This window comes from Cyanistes caeruleus, chromosome 1 (assembly GCF_971803275.1).
Source record: "Cyanistes caeruleus chromosome 1, bCyaCae1.hap1.1, whole genome shotgun sequence".
In the NCBI taxonomy this organism is placed as follows: domain Eukaryota; kingdom Metazoa; phylum Chordata; class Aves; order Passeriformes; family Paridae; genus Cyanistes; species Cyanistes caeruleus.
This window is the reverse complement of record NC_141701.1, coordinates 99029814-99055389: the sequence shown is the minus strand read 5'-3', so window position 1 is coordinate 99055389 and position 25576 is coordinate 99029814. Positions and strand designations below refer to the sequence as shown.

Genomic DNA, 25576 nt, shown 5'->3' with positions numbered 1-25576 from the left:
CCCAATTTTGAACAAACATCTTTTCGTTCTTGGTTAGGTGCTGTAATTCTATAAATTTGAAGGGAATGTTGTTTAATTTCTGGAATGCAGATAAATTATACTGACTAGTCCTGTTTTAAGGCAGAATGTTCTCTAAGTAAGATGAGTTTATGCCAAATATTATAAAACTGTGTGTTATATTACACACTTACTATCAATATTTATCCATATCATGGCAAAGTCTGCAGTACTGATTACAAACCAAGGAACATTTGCAAAAACAAGTAATAAAATTCAACCCTTATTTAAAAGACCAAGGCAGATAGCTAGGTGCTGTAATTTTATTCCAACAACTGGGAAGATTGTTCCTTTCCTTTCTCTGCAACCTGTGGAATTATTGGACTATTCCATTATGTCTGGAATAAACAAGACTCAGCCTGAGTGAAACTTCCATCCAGCAATATCTTCTTAGTAGTATTTTTTTAAGGATACAATGGATAAGGATACACACAGATTATGTTTTCTGTGGAGAACATGTAAAGGAAAAGCTATAAAAAAATTAGTCTACATTCATAACTTCTGCTCTTACAGTGAACATCTTTGTCGAGTGCCTCATATGTGAGTGGCGAATGTGAACCATTTCTGGAGCACAGAGGAGATAAAAACAAGCAGGCTTCTAGGTTGGAGCTGATCTGACTATGAGTTATAGGTATTATAACCAACTTTTCTCCCAAACCAATACCCCATCCCTCCAGAAATCTTAATAGGCTTTTGAGAGCCTCCATTTAAAGCTGGCTGCATAAAATGATCCTTTGATGAAAAGGGATTGAAACAAGGGTTAAAGTAGACATTGAAAGGTTATTGTAGAGGGCACATTGTTCATACAATCCTCCTTTAATATGTGTGGTGTGCACCTGCGATAAGATGATTCATTAGATAAGGCCTCACTTTGACAAGCTCCATCGTTCAACCCTCGGGGTAGTGATGGAACAATTCTGCACCCACCCAGTAAATATAACAAGGTCAGCATTTTTTTTTCCTGGGACTTGGATGGTGATAGTGAAGCTCAGGAAGCATCCTTGTTTATGTGTCCTGTTAAAAAAACCGGGGGGATGTGGGGTCCTATAAAGTGTTGACTTCTATTTTTTAATGGGCCAAAATAAAAAACCTTACTCTTGTTCCAATTAACTAGCAGAAAATTACCAGGAGAAAAGCGGCTCTTCCTTTTTTTTCCCTCCTCACTAGTAAACAGTAGGAATAGAAACTAAACTTTAGATTCACATATCATCCAAGCTGCATTATTTCAATAAATATTTTTCAAGACCTAACATCCACATAAACACTGTGGATATCAGTCCATGTCCAATTTGTAGAATTTAGAATGACATGCAAATGACTCAGTCACCAGTTATATTGAGAGATTTTTTTGCAGAGAAAGAAGACATTGTGTTAATTTTAGCCTTAATAAATGCAATAAAGAATGAAAGTGGTCACAATCTGAAAGTCACTTAAATACGCTGTATCAAAGGAATTATTTTTGTATATATAGATTCAGATGTGTATCTTTCTGCATAATACTAATACTGAAACGGAAATGGTTTGAACAAATAAACAGCTTCAAAATGTAGGTAATGCGTAATCTCTCTCTTAGACACAGTAACTCTTAAACAATGCTCAAGTTAGTGTTTGGAAATTTTTTAAAAAATCAAAATAATCTTCCAAATTTGCATACAGGCTGGCATATTCATTGCAAATTGCTTAACATAGCTAATAAGCAAATGAGTAAGCCGCTCAGATAAGTCCAACCCTGATACTTCATTACAATTTATTTTCCTTTACTAGAAACATTTAATGGCTTTTAAGAAATTATGTAATACAGAAATTCCATAGAAATGCAAAAAAGTGAAACACATTACTGCTTCAGTAAAGGTGTCTACTATTAGGCATATATAAATGGAAGAAGTATGTGTGTTAAGAATCAGTCCAGATTCTGCTGGACTTTTAAAATACCATGGTATTGCACTACTGCGATATTTTTAAAGAGCTGAAACAAAATAAAAGAAACCCTTAGCCTCTTCTAGCTTGAAAACACTCTTAAAGAGTGCCTAACTTCCCTCCGTTTCTCAGACTTTCCATTTCTTACCTTGTCTGGCAAATCAATATTTATTTATCTTCAACATGTGCACTTTTAAATTGCTGTCATACAAGCGGAACTCATTTTTGTCCCAAGATCAGCCTGCCATCAGAATTCACTGTTTGCTCCATCTTCTACTCACCTGTCCTTGTGCATTAGTGACGAGCTGGCCTGTGACCCCCTGAAGACTGGAGAGGGCGTTTCCAAAGGCCTGGGAGTTTGCTATTGAGCCCATGGCTGCTGCTGCAGCTGCTGCTGCTGCTTGACTTGCTAGTGGATTATTAACCAGCTGGAAAAAAAAAAAAGGAAATATCATTATAAAACCCATGATAAACATATAATGCTAAGTGGATAATATAAAAGTGACAGCACAGTAACGTTTATATTATTTTAATATTTTTTACCCAGTTAATTGTGTGCAAAAAACCTGCCTGCTCCAAGAGCTCAAGTTGGAGAAGTTCTTACTTCTGGGGCTTTGAAAAGAAATAGTTTTAAAAAAGGAAGAGGAAATTCCATGTTGATGTTGAAGAATAAAATTCCCCTTTTTAGCCCTATATTCTCTTCCTTTTTTTTTTTTTTTTTTTAAATTGAGTTATGCTTGATGTGTTTCTTTAGGCTCAAGTTGCCTATGCCACAGGTGTAGCAGCTTAGTACTGCTGTAAAGAGCAATCAGTGAAAGATGAGCACTTGATTTGACTGGGAGTGGAATGTTTACTTGGGGATATTCAGAACAGAAACTATTTTACTGATGACCCCAAACCCAAGAAAAGTCTGCAAATCCTTTTAATTTTTACCATTAAATAATTTGTCTCCATATCTAGGTAAATCACAATAGAAGGCTCAACCTTGTGAGGTCAATAGATATCAACTAAAAATTCAAAATTCATTTGCAAAATAAGCAACATGTTGCTTCTGAAATATGAATGATTAGTCCCAGGACTCATAAATTTGAATATTTAGGATTCATAATAATAGGAAATAATTTGTATTGCCTGCTTTAGTCAATCCTACCACAATGCTCCATAGAAAGCACAGAGCATGGTCATGGCTTTCATCTTAGGAGACTAGGGGAATCCCACAGAGGAACACTCCTATCAACTCCTGTGCTTATCAAGCATACAAAATATGTGTTCCTATGTCATGGACATGGCTTTGGACATGGCTTTTCCACTGGATTATTGTGACGTTTCTTATCCTTTTCGGAGAAAGGACAAACTTTGAGCCAAACACACAGGGATGACAGTAAAAAAATAAATGTTGGGAACCATCATCACTTGGACAGCTGTCTTGAGAGCAATCAAATTGAGTTCAAGAGGCTGAAAATACATTTTAGAGTGGCTTTGCCTCCTAAGAATCATTGCATTATAGCAGAACTTGCAAAATACACATTAGCAGGGTAGAGCAGCCGGAAGTCTGAGGGACAAAACAGTCTAGGGACATTTTTTCTTAGACTGAGATGAAAATGCTAGAGATAACTTGGAAAAGCTTTATGTTTGAGCTGAAATTAGTAGGAGTTCTAAGTCCTTAGATGACAAGTGAATTATCAATCTTTTAGAAATGGAGACTCACAAGCAGCAGGAAGGGATATACTCCATAGACAGGCTCTGCTTCAAAATAGGTTATAAAAAATTAATCAGTGATTAGTAGATGTTTTAAGCATGTTACAGATATGAGTAGTGTGTATGTTATAGACGTTTAGAAGCCCATCAATAGAAGATGTCAGATATGGTTATAATCTATGCTTATAAGAAACCTACTTGTCTGTTGGACATTGCAAAATCTACAATTGATTGGTCATACATTAAAACATCTATTAATCATTCATTAGCCTCTCATGAAGTATTTATAAATGCAACCTTGATATAAAGTGTTGCTTAAAGGGGTGTCTTGAGCACATCCAATCCCTCTAGAAATTGTAAAGTAAATAAGTAAATAAAGATTAGTAGCAATGCCAGACAGAAAAGATGACATTGTTTGGAGGAAATATTTTGGTTTGGAAGAAACTGTTATATGAATCTCTAAAAGCAGTTTAGAGCATCCCATGGCAAGAAAATTAAGCAGGAATAAAACACAAAAGGGGAAAATTGCAATGCGTGCTTGATTAACAGTCTCGATGAGCTGTCAGCTCAGTACAATGACCAATGTGAAACTCAGTCCCTGAATGCAGACTGAAAGAAATTCCACTGACTGCACAAAGGTGTGAGTGCAAAAGTAGCTGATGCACTTTTCAGTGTGGTGGTGCCTGAGCACAGCAGTCTAATTCCAGAGAACAATATAAACAAACTGGCTTGTTTTCTGCTCAAAACAGTGGCATTTTTTTTTATTGTCCCAAACAGAAGTTGGCAAACCCTGTTTTTTTTAATTTCACAGAACTTTGCTGACAGTACTGGTACTTGAAGAAATTTTCTTATAGCAGTAAATACTTGGAGAAGAAAGGGGCAGCAGCATGAGTGTAAGACTTTCAGAAAAGGCCTTCTACAATTGTATTAGCAACCCACAAATTACTGTACCTCTGATCCTACAGCATCTGACTACAGGTATAAATGATAATCTTTGGACAGTTACCCAACATCAGCTAATAAACTGCACTATCTGCTATATTCAGGGCTCCAGAGGCGTACAAGAACAGCTGCTTGGGAAGCATAAATAAGCTTGTAAATCTGGAAACTACAAAGGGTTAAAACCTTCTAAAAATCAGACTATCACCTTCTAGAATCTCTTTTCCATTTTTCTTGCACCAGCTTTCAAAAAATGTACATTTTCAAATACAACAATAAAATTTAATTACAACAAACCCTGGAGACACTCAGGATTGCTTTTAGTTGCATCACAGAGATAAGCTACTTATTAAAAATGATGGCAAAGGCTGTGATATGCATAGGTACCCTGCATAGTACCATGTTCCAGGAAAAAATACAGGGAATGGGCCAAATCACAGGGTAAGAGACTTCAAAGTGCATATGAAAACACCCCTATCTATTCATAAGTCTGATTAAAAAGGAGAGGATGCATTTTATTTTGAGTGCATTGGGGAGCTGTTGACTGCAAGTTACGCTCTATTCAATTGACCCCTTTTATATTGTGTGCAAACTGGGGATGAAGAAATACATCTCATTTCATTATGTTTGGACACCAAGATAACACATTGAATCTTCCTTTTATTTAAAAAATAAGATCTTTAACTTGAGAGGTTTATGCAATTTCTCAGTGAAGGTTGGATCCCCAAGAATACATGTTGGAAATATTGGAAATATATTGTGAAAAATACCACAAAAGGCTCTACCCATTTTGTTTCTGTATTTAAACAATTTTAATTTGGAAGGCTGAAATATTTGGAGCTGTCGATTCCAGTGTCCAAATCTCTTCTCCAACTCAAAACACCAGCCATAACACTTAGTAATAGTAATCTTTGTTTAAAGTAACAAGCCAGCCCTCTCAATGATGCCTCTGCTAATGACATGGTTTTATGAGGAAGAAAATTTTATGTGGAAGAATCTTCAATAACTGAGTAGACATAGTAAATTTTTCTGAATTCCCAAAGCTGAACTTTTAAAGGTAAAGCATATGAAAATTGTCTACTTTAAGCCAGTAAAAGCAGAAGACATTCCAGTGCAGCACACAGAATTCACACAAATAAAACTTATCTGAGAAATTCAGGTGGATGAAAGAGGCACTACTTACAAGATGCAAAAACTTTGCCATGCAAAGCCAGAGTTTCTTTGGTTAAGAGATGGTCTTCAAAAAACCCAATTTGAAGAAAAGTGTGTTAGACTCAATGCTGCAAGCAGCTTTCTTGAGAGCCAAAAATAATTTTTACTTTTGGAATAATAACATCTTCCTCTTTATATTGAAAACTAACTTACTATTTCATTAAACTTGCTGTGAGAAAGTGATCTAGCATTCATATATGTGTTGTTGAATACAAGGTCAGATTTGATAACCCACACAGTAATTTTACCTTGTAAAAGGCATGTCCTACTGAACTTTCAGTCTCCTGGTCTGGAAATCAAAGAGTAAGTTTTACTCATTACAGTATCAGCCAGTCAAATACAAAGAAAAAAACCCGAAGAGTTTTACTAGTGAAAAGTCAAGACATTCCAGGATGCCAGAGCATCACAGGAAAAAATGGGCATGTAACTTGAAGGGTAAAGACACTTTACACACTGCTAGTATATAGATCTTGTGTGTTTTCTACAGCACTTGTGGGGGAGGCTGAGTAAGGACATGCTGCTATCTGAATGCAGCAATGGAGAATATGAAGGACATATTGCAGAGTAACTTCAGGCATAACTTCATTTTACAAAATAGTATTAGTGTTTTTCAGGAAGACTGTTAAAAATCACATTTCTGGATATCTCCCAGAGATGGAATTAGTGTAGAAAAGTATTACATTTGATTAGGGACCAACAGATCCTCAGTCTCTTATGTTCTCTGACAAACTCTTCTGTAGGGAGCATCACACTACTAGATTAGCTGCTGAGATTATTTGCTTAAACCAATGTTTTTCAAGGGAAAACAAATATCTCTAACAGATGAGGAGAATTCAGCAACAACTCTCTGTCCAAAACACATGACATTTTTCTTTTCTACCCATAATGAGGGAAAATTTTATTGACAGAAATTAATTTTTTATCACCATGGCATGTGCTTTTGTAGGAATTTTTAGACAAGAATCTAAAATCCGAATTTTATTGTATTTAGCTGATGAGAGAATTACAGGTTAAAATACAGTGGGATTTATTCCCAGCTTTTCTCAATGGCTTGTGAGACAGATTCTGGGTAGTAGTCACTGGACCTTAAGGAAACAGACAGTTTCATACTCAGCACAGGCTCCTGAGGATATTGATACTTTCTTTGTTACAGTGACTATCATTATCATTTTGGGTATAGATGGAAAGGTTCTGGTAGTGGAGCAGCTGCAGAGGAGGAGGATAAAAAAACCCAGAGGAAACAGCAAAACAAAGGGAGCAGCAAGGTTAGAGAAAGAAGGAGTTGTCCCACATCTGTGAAAGTGTCCCCACTCTAGTCCTTGGAGGACACTAGAGAAGGCAAATGGGTATTTCCTGATGAGAACTGTGATCTGTGGAGTGGCCATGCAGGAGCAGGGGAAAAGTGTAAAGAGAAAGGAGCAAGAGAGGGGAACTATTAAGGACTGACTGTAGCTCCACATTGAGAGTGGGTAGAGAAGTCAGGAGTGAAGGACTGAAGTCTGGGAGAGTGGGGAGAAAAGCTGTTTTAATACTTGTCTTTGTTTCTCACTTAATTGTTACTGTTTTTGAGTTAATTACACCCAAGTTGAATCTGTTTTGCCCTCAGCACTGATTGGTAAGCAGTCCATCTTGTCCCATGAGATTTCTCACCCTGCTTCCTGCCCCATCCCACCGAGGCAGTGACTGAGTGTCTGGGTGGGCATTGCTAACCCACTGCACCCCTACATGACAGTAACTGGAAACTATACCTAGCAACAGCAAGACTCAAGTGTTTTCCATACCTTGATGACACAGAATTCCAACCCAGATATCCATATACTTGGTTTCTAAACATGAGTGAATTGAGACAGAAGTGCAGTTTCCCCAAAAGTCACCATTAGCTCTTCTGGAAAATTCTTTGTATTAATGCTTATCTTCCTAATTGTTTTCTATACATATATATACCTAGTATCAGTTGATACCTCCCTGAACTTACTTAAAATCTCATGGTCCCTGAACAAATTTAAAAGAAGACACTGGAAAGACTGCTTCAATTGAATCCTGGGTAAGCACCTAGATACTACAGCAATAAGTACCAAATAAATGATCATAATAATCAGCAAGATCACCACTTAGCACTTATATAGAATTGTGGGTGACTGAGCTCTGTCAGTTTAATTTATTGTTAGGATTTTAAGTAAAATTAAGTCAAATTTTGAAAAATCCTGTGACCATGCAGATCCCAAGAGGAAATATATAGGCAACATAAACCAAAATGTTGTTAATTGCATCCAAAGAGGTGTTATGAGCAAACATTTTGGAAACCGTCTGGTTTTATGCTTCTAGTTAGTTTTGGGTTTTTTTTAATGTTAATCTTCCCCTCCCTCCCTCCTTCCTTCCCTCCCTTCTTTTTTGTTTACATAATTGGATAATTACAACATTTAACTTTTGTAAATGAACATCAGGGTAAAATGTCTAATAAAATGGCTGTCACAGAGCCTAGTCATGCATAACTATTTGAAAACATGCCCAGCAGGCAAATCTCAAATTATGGAAAAAAAAAAATTAATCTGTCAACATTTAGTTTTTGTACACTGTTGTGGTATGATCAACCTCCAAAGTGTACAATGTAGTTATAATATCCAGACCTATCCAAAAATGTCTGCTAATTTTAAAAATGGTTTTAGATGGTTAGAGTTCCAAATAGGCTGCTTAGACAGACATTTTAGTATATGCACATGTATCAGAAATTTATGTGCAGCGTACAGTGTAGAGACAAGTATATTGAAATATCTGAAAGCACCGACTTGACAGAGACACTTAAAATATCTGGTTCTCACAGATACTTAGTCCGCTCATTATATGCATTATTGTGGTTGAGCTATTTGCTGTCTAAATCTATGCTGAATTTTCTATCAGAAATAAGTACTGATAGTGGTATCACTGATGCGACATGACTTGACTCAATGCAAAGCGACGCGACCTGAGGTGATTGGAAGTACGCAGTGCTCATGTGAGCCTTGACATGACATGGATAGAAGAGGATGCACAAAATTTCTCGCAGTAGCTTTGTAAACAAGGTGCTGCTGGTCAAATTCGAACCAGTCTGAAAAACTACAATAACAATTTGCAAAATAAAAAGGGTACATTTCTTATAGAGCCATGGCAAAGCAAATAAGGAGCGGACATCACTTCCAGGTCTCTCTGACCAAACTAATGGAGACATGAATAATGAAGAATACATCAGGGCACAGGGTAAGAGGGAGCAGACACCACCCTAGCCACTATAATTTCTGCTCTGTTAGTGACAGATAGAAAAGAGAGGAGACGACACTAGAAGAAAGGGATCCTCATCGTGTCTAAACCTACAAGATAAACTAAACTGAAGGTGTCAGCATGTCTGAGGCTGGGTCTTATATGTTTATGCAAAGAGTGAATTTAAATATTTTTAGTATCTTCAAATGCAAATAACTACAAAATGTAGATGACTGACTTCTTTAGCAGCAGGTCAGTACTTAAAGACTGACCCTAGACTCCTGTCTTGTAGGTTCCTGACTGTCCACATTTATAACTTAAAAGTTTGAAATATTCCAGGTCTATTTAAGCTGCTATACACTGAACAAGATTTCAGTTAAACAGAGACATCTTGGTTTTGTCTGATTTACTTGGTTTTGTCTGATTTTTTTCTGAGCTATTTTTGTGTTTACATAGTCTTTAAAATATCTAAAACTGTTTATTTCATGCATGATGCATATGTACTGTGAACAAACAATATCTGAATTAAATTTGGAATCACTAATAATCATAAATTGTATTGATACTTAGAGGAATGTGTGCTGAAAAAATTATCTCTAATCTCTAGTTTTCTGACGTAGTTCCCATGTGTTGCAAGAATGAAAGCAAAAAAAGCACACTCTAAACTTTTTTAAAGGGGCTGCAACACACTTCATTTCACATTGATTAGTTTCTTGGTTCCTGTGTTTGTCTATTTTAAAATGATTTATCTGGCTTCTGAAAGATGCTTTCCCTACAAGAAAAATGGTTACTTCAGGGTTCCCTTGCTGCTAAAAACCCAGAATCTTATCAAAAGGAAATTGCCATCTGTCTTTTTGGATAACAGCCCAACACTTGGGTCTCAGTGATCTCTGTAGAAATTGTGTCAACGGTGAGACACACAAGATTAATCTCTTTAATCTAAAACATTTATTTGCCTTTAATTTGAATTTGTGAATGGCATGTGCACACGTAAATATGACCATTTGCATATATAAATGTTAAAAATGCAATGTGAGGTCACACCATGTTAATATGACACTTCCTGTTAAGAATTTGTGAAAAATATTTCTGAAAGTCTTGTCTTGCAATACAATATTCAGTCTTAGTATGTATGCCTGGAACTGTTTATTCAAATATTCATATTAAAAAACAAACTTCGAGGTACAGATCCTGTCTTTTGCCCTTTGAAGAATAAATCCTACTTAATACTTAGGGACACATTGTTAACTGAGAATATATATAAAGCTTCTTTTAAAATTCTGTGTCAGCTGCTCTGCAAAGATCATAATTTTTGAAGCTGGAAATAAATCGGGATACTTTGGTTTATTTGTAATGTAATAGCATCACCAAATAGTTTTGCTTTTATGTAAGCTAAGTGCTTACCTTGAATTTTGGTTGACCTGAATGTGCACAAGATCAGATCTAAAACTGTAACTGCGTGGAATATTTTTCTTTTCACTACTTTTGGCTCCAAACTGGACCTTACTCGATGCACTGATATATGATATAAAGTTGAAGGACAATACAAATTGCTCCTTAGTGCAGTAGGCAGATTGCTGTCAAAGATACAAGTCAATCCAACATCAGAATCTGGTTCTTTATACAGGTATCTAGAAAGATGGAAGGATTTAATTATCTGTGTTTGCATCAGTTCACCCCAAAGTCAAAGTGACATAAACAGCATAATTGAAATGATGTTTTTGGGAAGTACTCTGTTTTCCAGGTTTTGTGAAGAATATATGAGATACAAAATCATTTGAGACACTGATTTTTAATTAGACATTTGAGTTTTCCTGAAATCTCGGTACATAAAATGAAATTTGAGAAGTATGAATAAAGTTGAAGAAAATACTCAGTTTGAAAACCTTGATATCAAACAACATTTCCAATAAAATAAATATGAGACGTGAATGATAGCCACTGAAACAAGTAAGCTGAGTCAAGCTTACAAAAGGGAAGAAAGCATGCAAAAAAGGATGTTTGGGGTCCCTCAGCAGGATATTGTTAATATTTTCTGTGGGTACTCTTTTTTTACTTTAGTACGGTTCTGAATGCCCAGTGGTGGACTGGAAGTGTGATTTTGTTTGACTCTTTTCTGTCTGTCAATGGGAATGGTACTGCTGCTACTCCTTTTTAAAAGATAGAGCAACACTTCTGAGCCTCCTTGCACGACCACTGTGTGAGCATATTGTATTTCAGATGGTAGCAACCCTCTGCCACATTCATATTTGGATTGCTCACTTTGAGGATAAACATACTGGAAGACATTAGATTGCACAAGACTGACTACTGCAATTTGAAGCCCCTGTTTATAATACATATGTACAGCCAGTGTTGTCTTTTTCACCAGCAGTCCTGCTCTGTAGATAAAGACACATGTAAATTGGTAATAGGTGTGTATTTAACTTGCCAAAAATTGTGCCCTCAATGCAGCTTCTATAGGAGAAAGACAGAAGGGTTAATATGCAGCCATGTAGGGAACATATGTTACATTTGCAGCCACACGTGTAACTTTTCCACAGAGAACTTCTCTCCTCCCGGGCCCTCTGTCCCATTTGCTGCTATCAGGAAATGTGCTCCCAAAAATGAAGTGTAAATCCTGTCCCAGAAGCAGCACATGCCTGCAGTGTGGGGCTGGGCTGTGCTCAGCAGCAGCTGGGCAATTCCAGATTTAATTTTGTTAATGTTCTTCTAAGAGGTATAGAGAATGTTTTAAATGTACCAATGGCTTTGAAAGCCTTTTTAATTTGCTTGGTTGGCTTTTGGTTTTTGGGTTTTTTTCTTTTTTTTCATAATCCACCCACATCTCACCTTTTGTGTGATTACTTCCTGGGTTTTCCTTTTTTGGAGTGTATTTTTTTGGGTATATTTCTTTTTGCTGAGATAGAACCCCTTTCTGCTTTTACCTATTTGACTCCTTTTCTCTGATGTCTTATCTCCAGTATCAGCTACTTTTCTCATGTCACTCTGAATATGGTCACAATAGGTTTTCCATATGGGAGTTCACACTGAGCTGCAAAAGAAGCAGTAAATCTACTGTATCTGTAATGCTGCCATATTAATTCCTAATCAATTTAAAAGCTGTATTTGAAACTCATATATTTCACCTCAGCAAAATCAAAATAATGTCAAGTTGCCAACAGCAAGTGAAACTTGAAAATATAATTAAAAACATAGGCTAGGAATGTATTGTTTCTGAGGTCTTTGCAATTGTCACTGTGCTAGGCACTATAAATTGATGGCAAGAGCGTATATGAAACTGAGACCCTCTTATAACAAAAGCATAGCTCCATATTGCTTGAGGTAACAGAAGAACTCTCAGATGAATGTGAGTGATGACTTCAAGGATAAACTGTATAATTTTTTTTTTTTTCTGCAGGAATCAGCTCTAAATTTGTAAAAATCTGATGCTGAAATCCTGCAAAAACTTAGCTAGCCTGCATGTAATCCTAATGCAGTCCTGTATAAATTCAAGAGTTTGTGCTAGTGTGTTCTTGTGAAAGTAATTTTTCTGTTTCACAGATAAAGTTGCAGTGTGACCTTATACTCCATGTTATACATAAAATCACACACCAATATTAATTTATGCCTATGGTGATATTACTGCATCTTAAACAAAAGACATAGCAAAGTTTAGCTCCTACCATCCTCTCTCTTTTTTATTTTATTTTATTTTTTTTTTATGGAGACAGAATGTCAAAACTAATGCCTATGTTATTACTCAATATCTGTTACTGGCTGGATGCATAGCCTGGGGAAAGTCTAATTACCATTTACAATAAATAATTTCCTCCATATTTATTATCAATGGAAATCTACTCATAGAAATTCAGCCAAGGAATTCTGCTATACAGGCAAAAATATGTACTATCTTTCAACAGCAGCTCAGCTTACAACATGAATGTCTGTAGCTTTTTCATTAAATTCATTATTGCCTTATTGTACCTAGACTCTTGTTCTTCCATAAGGCACTGTCAATAGACAGACAGATGAATTTCTTCATGTTCTAAGTATTTTTCACTTTTATCTGTTGACCAGATTCACAAAATATTTATGGGCCCTGTAGCGATTCTTGTGCTTTACAAAACAAGGGATTATTTGGGTGCTAAAAATAACATAAGTTCCAAGTTCTTGGTCTGGTTCTGATTTCTTTCTACTAGAATATATATCTGATCAATTTTAATGAGGTCAGCAGAGTTGCAATTAGTTAAAACAGAGAAATTACTGTTAGAATCAGTCCCTTCAATTTCTTATGGGATTCAAATCTGCAATAAGGGGGAGGAAGAATGATTCTTTCACTTGAAATGCTAGAGTTAGTTAGCTAATTACACTGATATTTTGTTTACATCGAATAGTCTCACCAAAGATCTGTTTTTTTTGTTGTTTTTCTGTTGTTTGTTGTTTTGGGGTTTTTTTGTTTCCATTTATACCTCTATAAACTGTTTGTTGTTTTTGTTTTTGTTTTTGTTTTTCCATTTATGCCTCTATAAACTAGAGAAGCATTAAAGTCAGAAGTCAAAACATTGACACCTGCAGCTGTGGAACTAATGGATTTTTTTGTTTGTGGACGAAAAATTTCCTTGAAACACCCTATTCACCCCCTTAAAAACAAGCAAACAAAAATCCCAGCAACAAAAAACAGTCCAGGCAGACCTGGAGTGGGAAAAAATTGAAAATAAATAAATTTCAGGTCACTTGAAACATTCAGTTCAGACCAAAATGGTTTCTTGAAAGGAAATATAAAATGGATCACCCTCACAGATGGGTGTCATATATAAATTAAGTGGAAAAAAATAATTCTTATATGCCTTTTCTTAATTTCATCTATTTTGGGTTGGGAGCAACATATACATCTAACTATTTGCCGAAATATACCTTTGGAAATGGTGAAGTATGCAGACCTCTTTGCAGTCACTGGTATTGGAGGGTGCTGCTGGTAATTGTGTCAGTAAAAGGGATAAGCCAAGGGTCAGAAATGTTTTTGCAGACAAGCTAGTCAGACAGTGCTGCTGTTCTAATGCACCTCCAACATGTTAGAAGCTGCGATGAACTCAGCCCGAATGCAATTAAGGCAGAGTCTTTTACTGTGTCTATCACATTTGTAATACTTGTACAGGAAATAAACCTCTAAAATATGAGGTATGTTCTGTTTGCTTTCCAAACTTAAAGCTGAATATATTCCCCTGAAAAAGAAATTTCACAGAAGGCACTCACCTATTAGAAACCATGTCAGGAGAAGAAAGATGAGCAGAAAAGGGATAGCCTAGTTTTAAGTATGTATTAACTGAACACAAAACAAGGGTGCAGTTATTCTGTGTTGAATTGTGTCCTCTTTCAACAATGGGAATCAGGAGGCAGGTAACAATCCTAGTTTCACCTCAAAGAGGCAGACAAGGACTATGACCTGCAGAAGACCTGGTGATCATCAGCCAGCTAGAAGAGAAAAACAAGCTCAATAGTCTAAACTAAGCCAGAAATTGCTATTTTTGCATGGGTCAAGGAACCAGTATTTTAGTTGTATGAGCAAGAAAGCAACCTGAGTGTGCTGAAAGGGGATTTCCTTTCTTTTTCCTGAAGAGTAGGAGACTGCTGAGCATTGCAGGTTGCCAAGCCATCTGAACCAAGATCTTCACAGAGACAGAGAGAGAGACAAAGGTCCGTTTACCACGTTCACCTATACTAAAGGTTTCCCTGGCATTTCCAGTTGTGAATCCCATACTAAGGAATATCAGAAAGCTTCTTTTCCCCACTGTTCTGACAAAGACCTAATTTAAAACACATTAACCTGATATACAGCTAGAACACCAAAATATTTCCTTTGATTTCAATTACATTCCTTATTTAAATCAATGCCCATGAAATCAGACCTCTCTCTCTCTCTGTTCCTAATATTCACCAAAAAATAACATTGCTCTTTAGAGCCATCAATGCAACAGGTGGAGTCCTACAGAGGTCAGTGTAATTGCACCAGTTTAGACCAATGCAGAATTTAGTGCATTGATGCTGGCATGTGAAAAATAAATCAGAAATTTTATGGATATTAAAAACAGTGTTAAACCAGGGTGTTTTATACAGTGATTATAAGGTTATTTCTCAGTAATTCAATCTACCAAGAGCAAAAATATATCTTTTATTGCTGCCTATGATGGTAATAATTCTCCCTGGCATCTGTAAAACCAACAATAGCTTTTCATTGATTTTGCTTAAAAGGAAAGTTCAGGGTTAGAAAATAAGTATTTCATGTGGAAACAAGAAAAACTTTCCAAAGTATATGTGATGGAAATAATAATAATTATGTTTGAGAAGGAAGGAAGTCCTGTGATTAGGGTCACTGGGTAGAGATCTAAAAACCTCACCAGGGGTCCAATTCTTCCATGTATTTCCATTTCTTTAATTTCCTGTCTGAAAAATAAAATAAATAATAAAATTCTCTTTCTTTCTCATTGTTTGCTTGTTTTCTCATTAGATAATACATCTGCAAGCCCATCAAGACTGGGTTACATATGTCCACACACCAAACTACGGCAAGATCAAAGATAAAGCACATCTTCTTATTTCAGGTTAAATCTGTATATGGAATACATTTTTCTGTTTACTACAAAGTACACATTGATTTATGTATTTACCTAGTGTTTTTAGCCACTGCCATAATATATCCAGGTAATATTAATGGAGACAAAGAATTTCTCTGAGGTACAGAAATGAATGAACATCTAAGTCACTAGCAAAGCTGTTCACAAAATGTAAGTTTTTAGCTAAGAAGCAGGAAAATGGTAAAAAACAGGAGGCTTTGTCAACATGAGGACTGACTTTACATAGGGAACTGGTAAATCCAGGAGAGCCTTCTACATAAGTCTGGATTTGCTGCTGTTTTTAAATTAACTGGTTAAAGTTTGCTGGTTTACATTATCAGATCACCCTGCATTAAAGAAAGCCTTGTCTTAGCTCTGAAGTTGTAATCTGATAACGTATGCATTATTTAGCAAACACTAATTTTAATCATTAATGTTCTAGAAACTTTTCCTAAGATAAACCAATTATACAGCTTATCACTGCAGTTGTGGGAAAATTCCCAATGCTTCCTAGCATTCCTTCTGGTTTTCTATTGGTTTTCACACTCCTGCAGCAATGTCACATACGATACTTAGTTTTTATTTTTATTTATTAGTTTCTATTTTAAAATGAAGGTCAGGAACTCAAACAATGGTAATCTGATCTCTAGACCTAACAATCTATTTTATTATGCAGAAAAGATGACTTGTGTGTATAAATTACCTTCATTTGTAGCTGTTAACCAGAACAAAACTGGGGAAGAAAACTGTATGTTGAACTATGAGAGCTGTACCAGAGTACTACAGGCTCCTTGTTTATGATTAGCACTACCTGGCCCCCAGGTGGTGGATGGAGATGAGTGGCCATGGATGCAAGGCCTCATCGACTCATCTCTGCAAGTGGCTGTTGAGGAAGAGAAGGATTGATGATACGGTGAGCAGCACTATGGAGCTCTATCCCACATCTCCTTTGGGACACAAAGTTTTACCTTCAGTTGGAGCTGCCTCCATGGTAGCCAGCTCCTTAAATCACTGCCAGTGTCATGGGGATGGCTCTTGTCCCAGGAAGGATGGCCCTAATTGGCCTAATTTGTTTCTTGTTTGAGGTTTGGTTTTGGTAGGGTTTTTGTGCATCTTCTTAGCAGATACTACAATCTGCAATCCTACACCCCTTCAGGGTACTCTCACTACTCAAGATCTAGTTTTGCTTTCTTGCCACAACTCGTTCTTTGCTCAGGGAAAGAAGCTGGAGAGTCAATAGAAACTATATACTACTGCATGCTGTTCCATACTCTGAGTACAGGATGCCTTTGAATCTTCAAAATGTATTACTTAGTCAGGACCAAAACTGGAGTGGTGCCTTATTCAGGGGAACACAACAGATGATGTAAGGGCAGCTCAAGTTAAGAATCTTCTCTCACAGCTGAGATTAATGTCTAGTGCTTACTATCTATTCTTTAAAATTGTCCTGCATTGGTTGACCAAAAATAAAAGTGGTGGGAAAAATGTCCATAATCAAATTATTCTTGGGCTGCCCTACACCTCAAAAATGACATAAAAGTTTGGAAAAACCTGGCAGAGCTGGAGGTCTGGTCTTTGCTTACACCAATGTAAGAAATGTAGAAGTCAAGCACGAACGCTGCAAATTTGGACACTTAAAGTAAAAATAGATGGACAAATAATCAAATTACAACATTACAGAACAAAAATGCAGTAATAAAAAGAAAGGAATGCCAGGCAGCGTGGTACATGGAATAACTCTATTTGCCAAACCTGTATGAAAACCCTCCCTAAAGTTAAATTATGAAAGAAAACAGGCATAAAAGAAGAAAAAAAAAAAAGAAAGTACAAAAGAAATTGAAAAGTAATCACAATTATGTTGGTTGCCTTCAGTATGCTTTTCAGAGACCTGGAAGTCTGTGACTGAATGTGTGTGCATGCTGTATATATAGAAATATATGCTGCGTATAAGAAATACGCAAGAGAAAATGCATGAAACACAGGACTGCTCTGTAAATTTTAATGAACAAATAGCAGTCTATTATGGACTACTTGCTACTTAAGGTGATAGGCTATATCAAAAGAAAACCAAGAAATATGCCGTGTATATGTTCTGGAATGTTCTCATTGCCCAAGCAGAGCACTATTAAAAAAAATGTGTATAGAGGTCTCACATACAAATCTCACCAAAGATAAAGAAAATTAAGGGTCTTTAATTTTATTTATGGAAGCAAAGCGCTGTTGAGGTAATAAAAGAACTAACTAATTCTAATATATCAACATGATTCTGAAACATAAAAATTGGAATCACAAGAATGACTATAGAAATAATTATATTAAATTAGACACATGACATACAACAAATCATAAATCCACTGAATTCTAGATTAGGAATAGAAGAGAAAAGACTATAGGTAAATCAAAACACTTATGTATTTCTGTCATCTTTTCTGCATCTCATGAAGCCTATACAGCAGTCCTGCTGTGCAGAAGATCGAGGAGAAGGGATGATAGGCATATATAAGTCACTGCATGAGAGATGAGACTTTAATCTACTTGTGACGATCTTCAAAACACGCAGTCTTTTTGACTAGTGTTCTTTTTAGTTTACAAAACAGTGTGCACAACTATTCTGATATAACTTACTTTAGGAGAATGAGACTTGCAGTAATGCTCCTCTCAAGCCCATATTCTGACACAATGCTGTGAAAATAGCCTGTGCCAAAATACAGTTTGCCCATGCTCCAGCCACACTTTTGTCTTCCTGTCTGTTTGGGGAATATACAAATGCCTACAATCTGACACTGAACTTACCAAGCCTTAACCATCTCTATGGAATGGTCTTGGGGGTAATCCAGACTTTACAAGAGAAGACCCTCTTCTGAGCAGTCTTACAAGTGAAGATGCTTTTTTCACTGACCATGGGAGGCATCTAAACATAAGTGGCTTGGTTGGGTGTCATGTTCCAAAGGCAGGTAACAAAGGCATGCATCTTATATGAGGACACATTGCCAATGGAGTTTTGCAGCTTTCCTAGATTTTGGACACACTACACACCAAATCCCACTGCCTGTCGAGGTATGTGTATGCATTACTTAGTGATTTAAATTTGAGTAGAGAGAGGTGAGAAACCTCCATTAAGGTCTTTCCTCTAAATGCTGACTCTATGGGACTGTACAGTCTGGGTCCCAAGTGACACATTTAAAATAAGTGATCATTAAGTTAAATGACAGCATAACTATCTCTGAAGCAAATATATAAATATATAAATATCTGAAGCAAAATGATAGATTCAGGACCTTGCAGCTCTTATCTTTGGGTAAACCTGTGACAAGTCTCTGAGCATGTAGACTGACTTCTTGTAATGAAAGCAAACTGTGAAGAGCATCAACGTAGAAATGCTTTCCCAGGCTACAAAAACGATTGGCTGTGCTAACATTGTATTCCCCCTCTCCCTAGTTTTAATTCAGTCTAGTTATCCTGAGTACAGCCATAAGGAACACAGACCTCTGCCCAGATTCAGTACTGCCACACAATTCTGTATCACACAGGGCAAGCCCAAGAGCTAAGGTACAGAAAAACTACTGTTCTCCTTAAATTATGCTTCCCTTTAACCACATACTCACTTCACATGAACTATACAGGTGCTGTCCCAAAAGTAATGCATTTAAAGGGAAAGTGTTAGTAATTTTAACAAAATTTTAATTGTTTTTAGCAAAACAGTACACCAGCCTCTAACAAAATAATTAAAAATTTACCCTTAGATTATACCTTGGTCATTATTCTTCATTGAGTATCCCCTGTTGGTTGTGATCCTGTCTGTGAATTTTGTCTAGGGTGAAGTTAATTTCCTTTACAGTAGATAGCATGGGACTGTGTTTTGGATTTGTGCTGAAAACAGTGTTAATAACACAGGGATGTTTTAGTTTTTGCTGAGCAGTTCTTGCACAGAACCAAGCCCTTCTGTGTGTCTCATACTTCCTCACCAGGGAGGAGACTGGGGGTGCATGAGAAGTTGGGAGGGCACACAGCTGGGACTGCTATTCACCAAAGGGATATCCCAGTACCCTATGGCATCATGCTTAACAATAAAAGGTGTGGGAAAAGAGAGGAAGAAGGAATATTCAGAGTGATGATGTTTGTCTTCCCAAGACTCTCTGTTACATGTGATGGAGCCCTGCTTTCCTGGGGATGGCTGAACACCTCCCTGTCCATGGGAAGCAGTGAAATAATTGATTTCCTTTGCTGGTGCTCATAGCTTTTTGCTTTACCGATTTAAGTATCTTTATTTCAACACACAAGCTTTTTCACCTTTACTCTTCATTTATTTCCCCCATTCCACTGCGGGGTTTGAGTGAGAGGCTGTGTGGGGCTGGGGTTAAATCACAACATCTTGATTTCATCAACTGTTGTACTTTACAATACAACACTGCAAGGGAAATCACAAAAAAGTTCTGATGTGCACACCACCTAACTCACTTTGCCTTTGCTTTTAAGTTTTACTTAAAAATATATATATTAAAAAAAATATATATAACTTTAAATATATATATATATATATATATATATATATATAAAATAAACTTTTAAGTGAGGGTCAATAATCCCTCTGTGATTTGATTAAATGCTCAAAAACAAACCAACAAAATAATTCATATAAATCAGCTGATGAAGATCAAATCACCTTCCATTTCAGAGAGAATACAAAATAATCCTACAATCTTTTGAACACTGCTTTAATGTAGGCTCCTTCCAAGAACTTCATAAACTAGCATTCAATCCCTAATAGTCTGTAGAACATGGTAAACAGCTTATTTTAGACACAAATTACATCACTTCTAAAATAGTGTTCATGTACTGACCAGCAATTAAATAGAGTGAACCAACTGAGTAACACAGTGGAAGTTTTCCCCTAAGTTTTCAGCTTTTCTTAGATGATTAAGGTCCAGAAACTCAAGTTTTAAAACTAATATTATTATTATCTATAAAGGGTGGTCTCTTGCTAGTTGGCTTATCATTGTGCCAAATCCTAGCACTTTAAAGTACATCTATTTGATAGCTAGAAATTATTGGCCAGAAAAGAAGAGAAAACAACATACAACTGCAATTAATCAAAAAAGGGGATATTTTTTCCCCATCATTACTTTCTTACAAAAAAAAAAAAAAAAGAAGATTCAAATACTCTATATTAGAAAAGGAATTTGCTTTATTGTAGTGCTGTGAAAAATCCATTAATCAAACTGAAAGGTAAAGAAATTGCATTTTTACTTTTGTAATGTTTTAATATGAGATTCTTCTATTAAGAAACATAGCTTAGGACACCATTTCTCAGAGATTGATCCTTCCTTAAGAACTTAGAAAATCTTGGTCCTAGTTCTGTGCCTATCAGGCTCTCTAAGTGACCTTGGACAAGCTAGTTAATCTCTTAGTAACTCATTTCTCCATCTGTAGAGTGGAGATAATTGTAATTCCTTTGTCTTGCTTGTCTGCTAAGACAATGTGTTTGGGAATAGGAAATGTTACAAACTGTGCTCATACTTCATGCAGCCCAGTGGCCTTAGCTTGTCTTTCTAGATCGTTTCCTAACACCCACTCCTACTCTGCATCTTTTTTTATCAATTTCATCTTTGTTTTGCAGGAGCAGAGGGAGCTCTGAACTGTTCTAGGAGGGTAGAAATGAACAGCCAGTCTGACTGCTGATCATTGTGATTTGATTCTGAGACTCCAGTAAAGCACTGTGTCTTGGGGGGTAGGTAAAATTACTGTGCTAAAATACAGACTGACTAAGGTGCAAGAGAAGCCTGAATAAGGAAACATCTTTGAAAAAGATAGTTTGTAAAGCTGTGCTTTCCTTAGGTTTTTTAACCAATATTACTTGAAAGCATACTCAGCCAAGTTGGAAAAATAATTCATGCTTAATAGATTTATTTGGTGTATTTTTATTTTCAGTGTTGTTTATATTGGTAAAAAGGAGCTATGCATATTTCAAAAAGATTAAATTAATGGCAGAATGGAAAAGGCAGCAAACAATAAAGCTTTCTTGACAGCTGGAAGAGGAATAAGTGATGTTGGTTTCATTAGAGATTCAGAAATCTCCAAACACTGTTATAAGTAGAGTGGGGAACTGAGAGCAAGTCCAGCTGTTGATGAACAGTGGCAAGTAATGCTACCCCATGCTTTATACTTTACTCCTTTTCACCAAAGCTAAGGGCCCTATAAATCCCCATTTCAGCAGACTAGTATCCTGTTGTTTTCTGGAAAGACTTTCTCTCTTCTTGCTGCACAGGGCCAGTGCCTTCAGGGTCCTGAGCTCTCTGGAAGGAATTCATGAAGAAAAAGCAAGGAGAATTACTGGTATAGCAGCTAGGCCCACTATGAGAGTCCAGAGAGTGGAGGACAGGACCTCCACCCTCCTTGGGCGAGACGTAAAGGAAATTGAGGTGGAGAAAATGTACTGAGAATGGGACCCTCTTAACAAAAAGGTGAGGGGTCAGGTTTAGCTGAAGCATTCTGCTTGCAAAATTATGGCATGGGGAGGTAAGAGCTGGCCTTTACATCTATGGCGCACAGGCCTGGGCACTTCTCTGCAGCACTTACTTGTTCCACTGCTGTGTGATTAATTCTGGCCAGCAGCAGGAGGGAGAAAAACAAACTTAAAATAATTGTTATGAACATCATTTACATTTATAAGATCACATGACAAAGGCTATGCTGGGGTTTTCTGTAGACATGTAGAGCAAAAGTGATAAAGTCTTGGCTCTCCACAGTTACTGTCAGTGCTCAACTGCTTCCTGTAGGCTAGAACAGGGAATGAGCACTGTTTTCAATATTTATATAATGCTTTTATTTCTTCTATGTTTAGCTTCTAGTTATAACTTCACTAACTGCTCCTGCACAAAATTTCTAGAATTTGAATTAATTCCTGACAGCCACAGGGAGTGTGTGGACTCAGTCTGTGGGGCCTGATGGGATGCAGGATACAATACTCCTCATCCTCATTTTGGCAGCCTGGTGAGCCTTTCCAGTGGCAGACAGGACAACCACAGTCCCTTTGCGCCGTTCATGTATTTGGGACCCTACATACACACTTTTCATTACAGCCTCCCATCCATAAGCTTTTCTATTTTGAAGAAGATGGCCCCAAGTTGACCGTGACATCTATAACTAATGTACCTTAGTACCTAGTACCTGCAGGCAATTTCTCCACACATCTTAGTTGCTTTTTTCCCTTTCTTAGTAAGCTCACTGCTTTGAGACTGGTTGATCAGTTTTCACACATTTAGACTGTTACATACAGAAGTACCAATGTTCCTTCATAATACATCAGGGAGAGACATCAGGAGGTAGAATGGCTTTTATTCTTGGGTGTGTTCACCCAGTGATTTGTCACTGCTACCTAGGAGAGAAGAACAAATATAAAACTGCCACGTGTATAATCCAAGTCCCAAAGCTTGGTATGGAGACACTAATGCTATTTTTAAAGTTGGAGTGTATCTCAATTTAATACAAGCACACACTTTCCTTCTCTGGTCAAATAAGAATTGTTTTATGGAGTGCCTCTCAGTAAGTCTGCCAGTGCCAGACACTGTTTTACCAGTCATGCAAACAGACTAATGCTTTTGTGTTTCTAGGGTCAAATATTGCCTTACTCTGTGAAAGGCTTCTCAGTGTCACCTGGCAGGGAAGGCTCTGAATATGATGCTGTGCCAAGAGATCTGCTGATGTTTCTCATGTGCAGAGTGTTTAAGAGAAACTCATGGATAAAAACAAGTCACAGTCATAAAGTTCTAGTTATGCTATGAAGACAAACTTCCCAAAATTCACAGTCACTAAGATCAATCTCACACCACTTTCATACTATGTATTGCACTTGACCTCCTACAGAGTGGGATCTGATTTACCCTAGCACTTAGTGTTTGATTCTGGACTAGACAAAATCATGTCTAATGTTACCAGTAGAAAAAGGAAGATCATGTTTGCGATCACTTTGAAATGAATACTGATGAATATTGAACATATTTAATTAATGTACTGTCCTTTTTTGAGGCCTTCATGAAAGTTAGGTATAAATGGATGTATGAATCAAATACCAGGACACTACAAATAGTGAAAAAAGCAGGACATTGCTAATTATTACAAAAGGAAAGAAGTGTTTCAGACTATCAATCTATTTCCAGCAACTAATTTAAGCAAAGGCATTATCTGAGTTCTGTTTTATCAAGCACCCTGGTTTTCACCCCTGTTTTTCCCTAGCATAACACTATATAACCTCATTGTTGATCTTATAGTGTTCCTAGGATATAAAATATTTGTCTAGTCTTATATGAAGACTAAGAAAGAGGGTTTCCCGAAAATGTTAAATCCAAGTGTGCAGACAGTCTTGACACTTGCTCCTTCCTCTTCTGTGCTCTCCTTTTCTAGAAAGTAAGAGACAGCACATCTGTCTGGATCCACTCAGATTTTGCTTTAGTTCTGTTCATTTTAGGGGCCACATGAATCCAATCTTTCTTACTCATGATAATCATGTACAGAGCCAAGGGTGTACACAGAGAAAGCACCACTGGCTAAGAAATACTCTTTTGAGAGCTTCAAGAAATATCTGTCTTAAAAGAAGAGAAATGCAAGCATGAGTACCAAATAGTTTAATATAAAATTAGGAAAAAAGCATCTAAATTAAGCTTACTGTAATGCCCTGTATCAATACAAAGGAAATGTTCCTCACAATTTCAAGGATTTTCCAGCTATTGACCTGATTCATGATCGATGAACAGCAGACATACAGGTATTTCTGAGTGATGGAGAAGATCAGAAAAAAAAAAGATCCTGTTAGTATCATAGCATGCCACTAACATTGATGGCTTAAAAAAATTCAAGTGGAGGCCTTCTGGTGGCCCCACTAGTTGCAATCAATGACAAATTGCACTCATAGTGTTAAAACATGATCATGGAATTTAATATTTCTTGACTTTGCTCCCCATATTATGGGCTGTTAACAGGGAATCAAAGCAATGTCCTAACTTCATGGCTATAACACACAAATATTACCTAGGAACATGGCACTCTGGCCTAATGGAATATAGTCACCATTTCAGGCCTTTCAGATACAGTAAGAGTGGAGGAGTACAGTCAAACACTTGAAAGTTTACAGAGTATTATGTAATCCTCTTCTAGAAATACCATGAAACCATTTATTCCTCCACAGCAAAAGGAGATAAAAACCTGTCTCCTCCATGATATTTTGATATTTCCATAGCTCATTCTAGCTATAATAAAGCCAGAATTAAGGTGAAACCCTTGAAATGTATGAATTCCGAGAAACTACCCCATAGCTTTCATATGTGAGTGATTTGCAGCCAGAGATTTGATTCAATTTGTCTTTTGTTTGAAATGCTTTCACTCTGCCCATTTCCAGGAATTCTAGATATTTTACTAGCACAGTTGCCGATGGTGGAGAGGTCTACGCTGTAATCAGGAGCAGGTGTAGTCCTATCCAAGCCCATCTAGCACATGCTGATGCCACCATGAGGATGCAGCAGTATGGACTTCATTGTAAGCTCTGCCTGGGATTCTGTATGTTTATTTGAGTGACTAATTGCCCTGTCACAGTGCCTTCCCTCTTCCTGGCACTGAATCTTGTTTCATGAATCCTTGCCTCGTTATATTGTATATTATATACACCTCTGCAGTTCTACTTCTGCATCTGCAGGGCAGACTTAGCCTGGATCACCATGCATTGCTAGAGGTCTCAGATTCCACACATTCCACAGTTAGAGAACAAGGAAGCAACTCATATTTCTAGACAATTGTGCTGCTGTTAAAGACTCTTCAAATACAGCACTTACTTGCTTTGTACATAGCTGCAGAGTTTTCTTATCCCATCCCCAGGAGATGATCAGCATTGTAGTGCTATAGCACCAGACTCACAAGGAAAATACTCTGCAGATGCA

At 36.9% G+C, this 25576-nt stretch overlaps 1 protein-coding gene across 3 annotated transcripts in view; it reads right to left on the bottom strand.

The window, feature by feature from the left end:
* POU6F2 (POU class 6 homeobox 2) overlaps positions 1-25576 on the bottom strand; it is a 311706-nt gene that overhangs the window by 50768 nt on the left and 235362 nt on the right. For all 3 annotated transcript variants that reach the window (XM_086844510.1, XM_023919541.2, XM_023919539.2), the window contains exon 6: positions 2256-2402. In XM_086844510.1, the coding sequence (XP_086700636.1) occupies positions 2256-2402 (147 nt within the window). The remainder of the gene's footprint in view (positions 1-2255; positions 2403-25576) is intronic.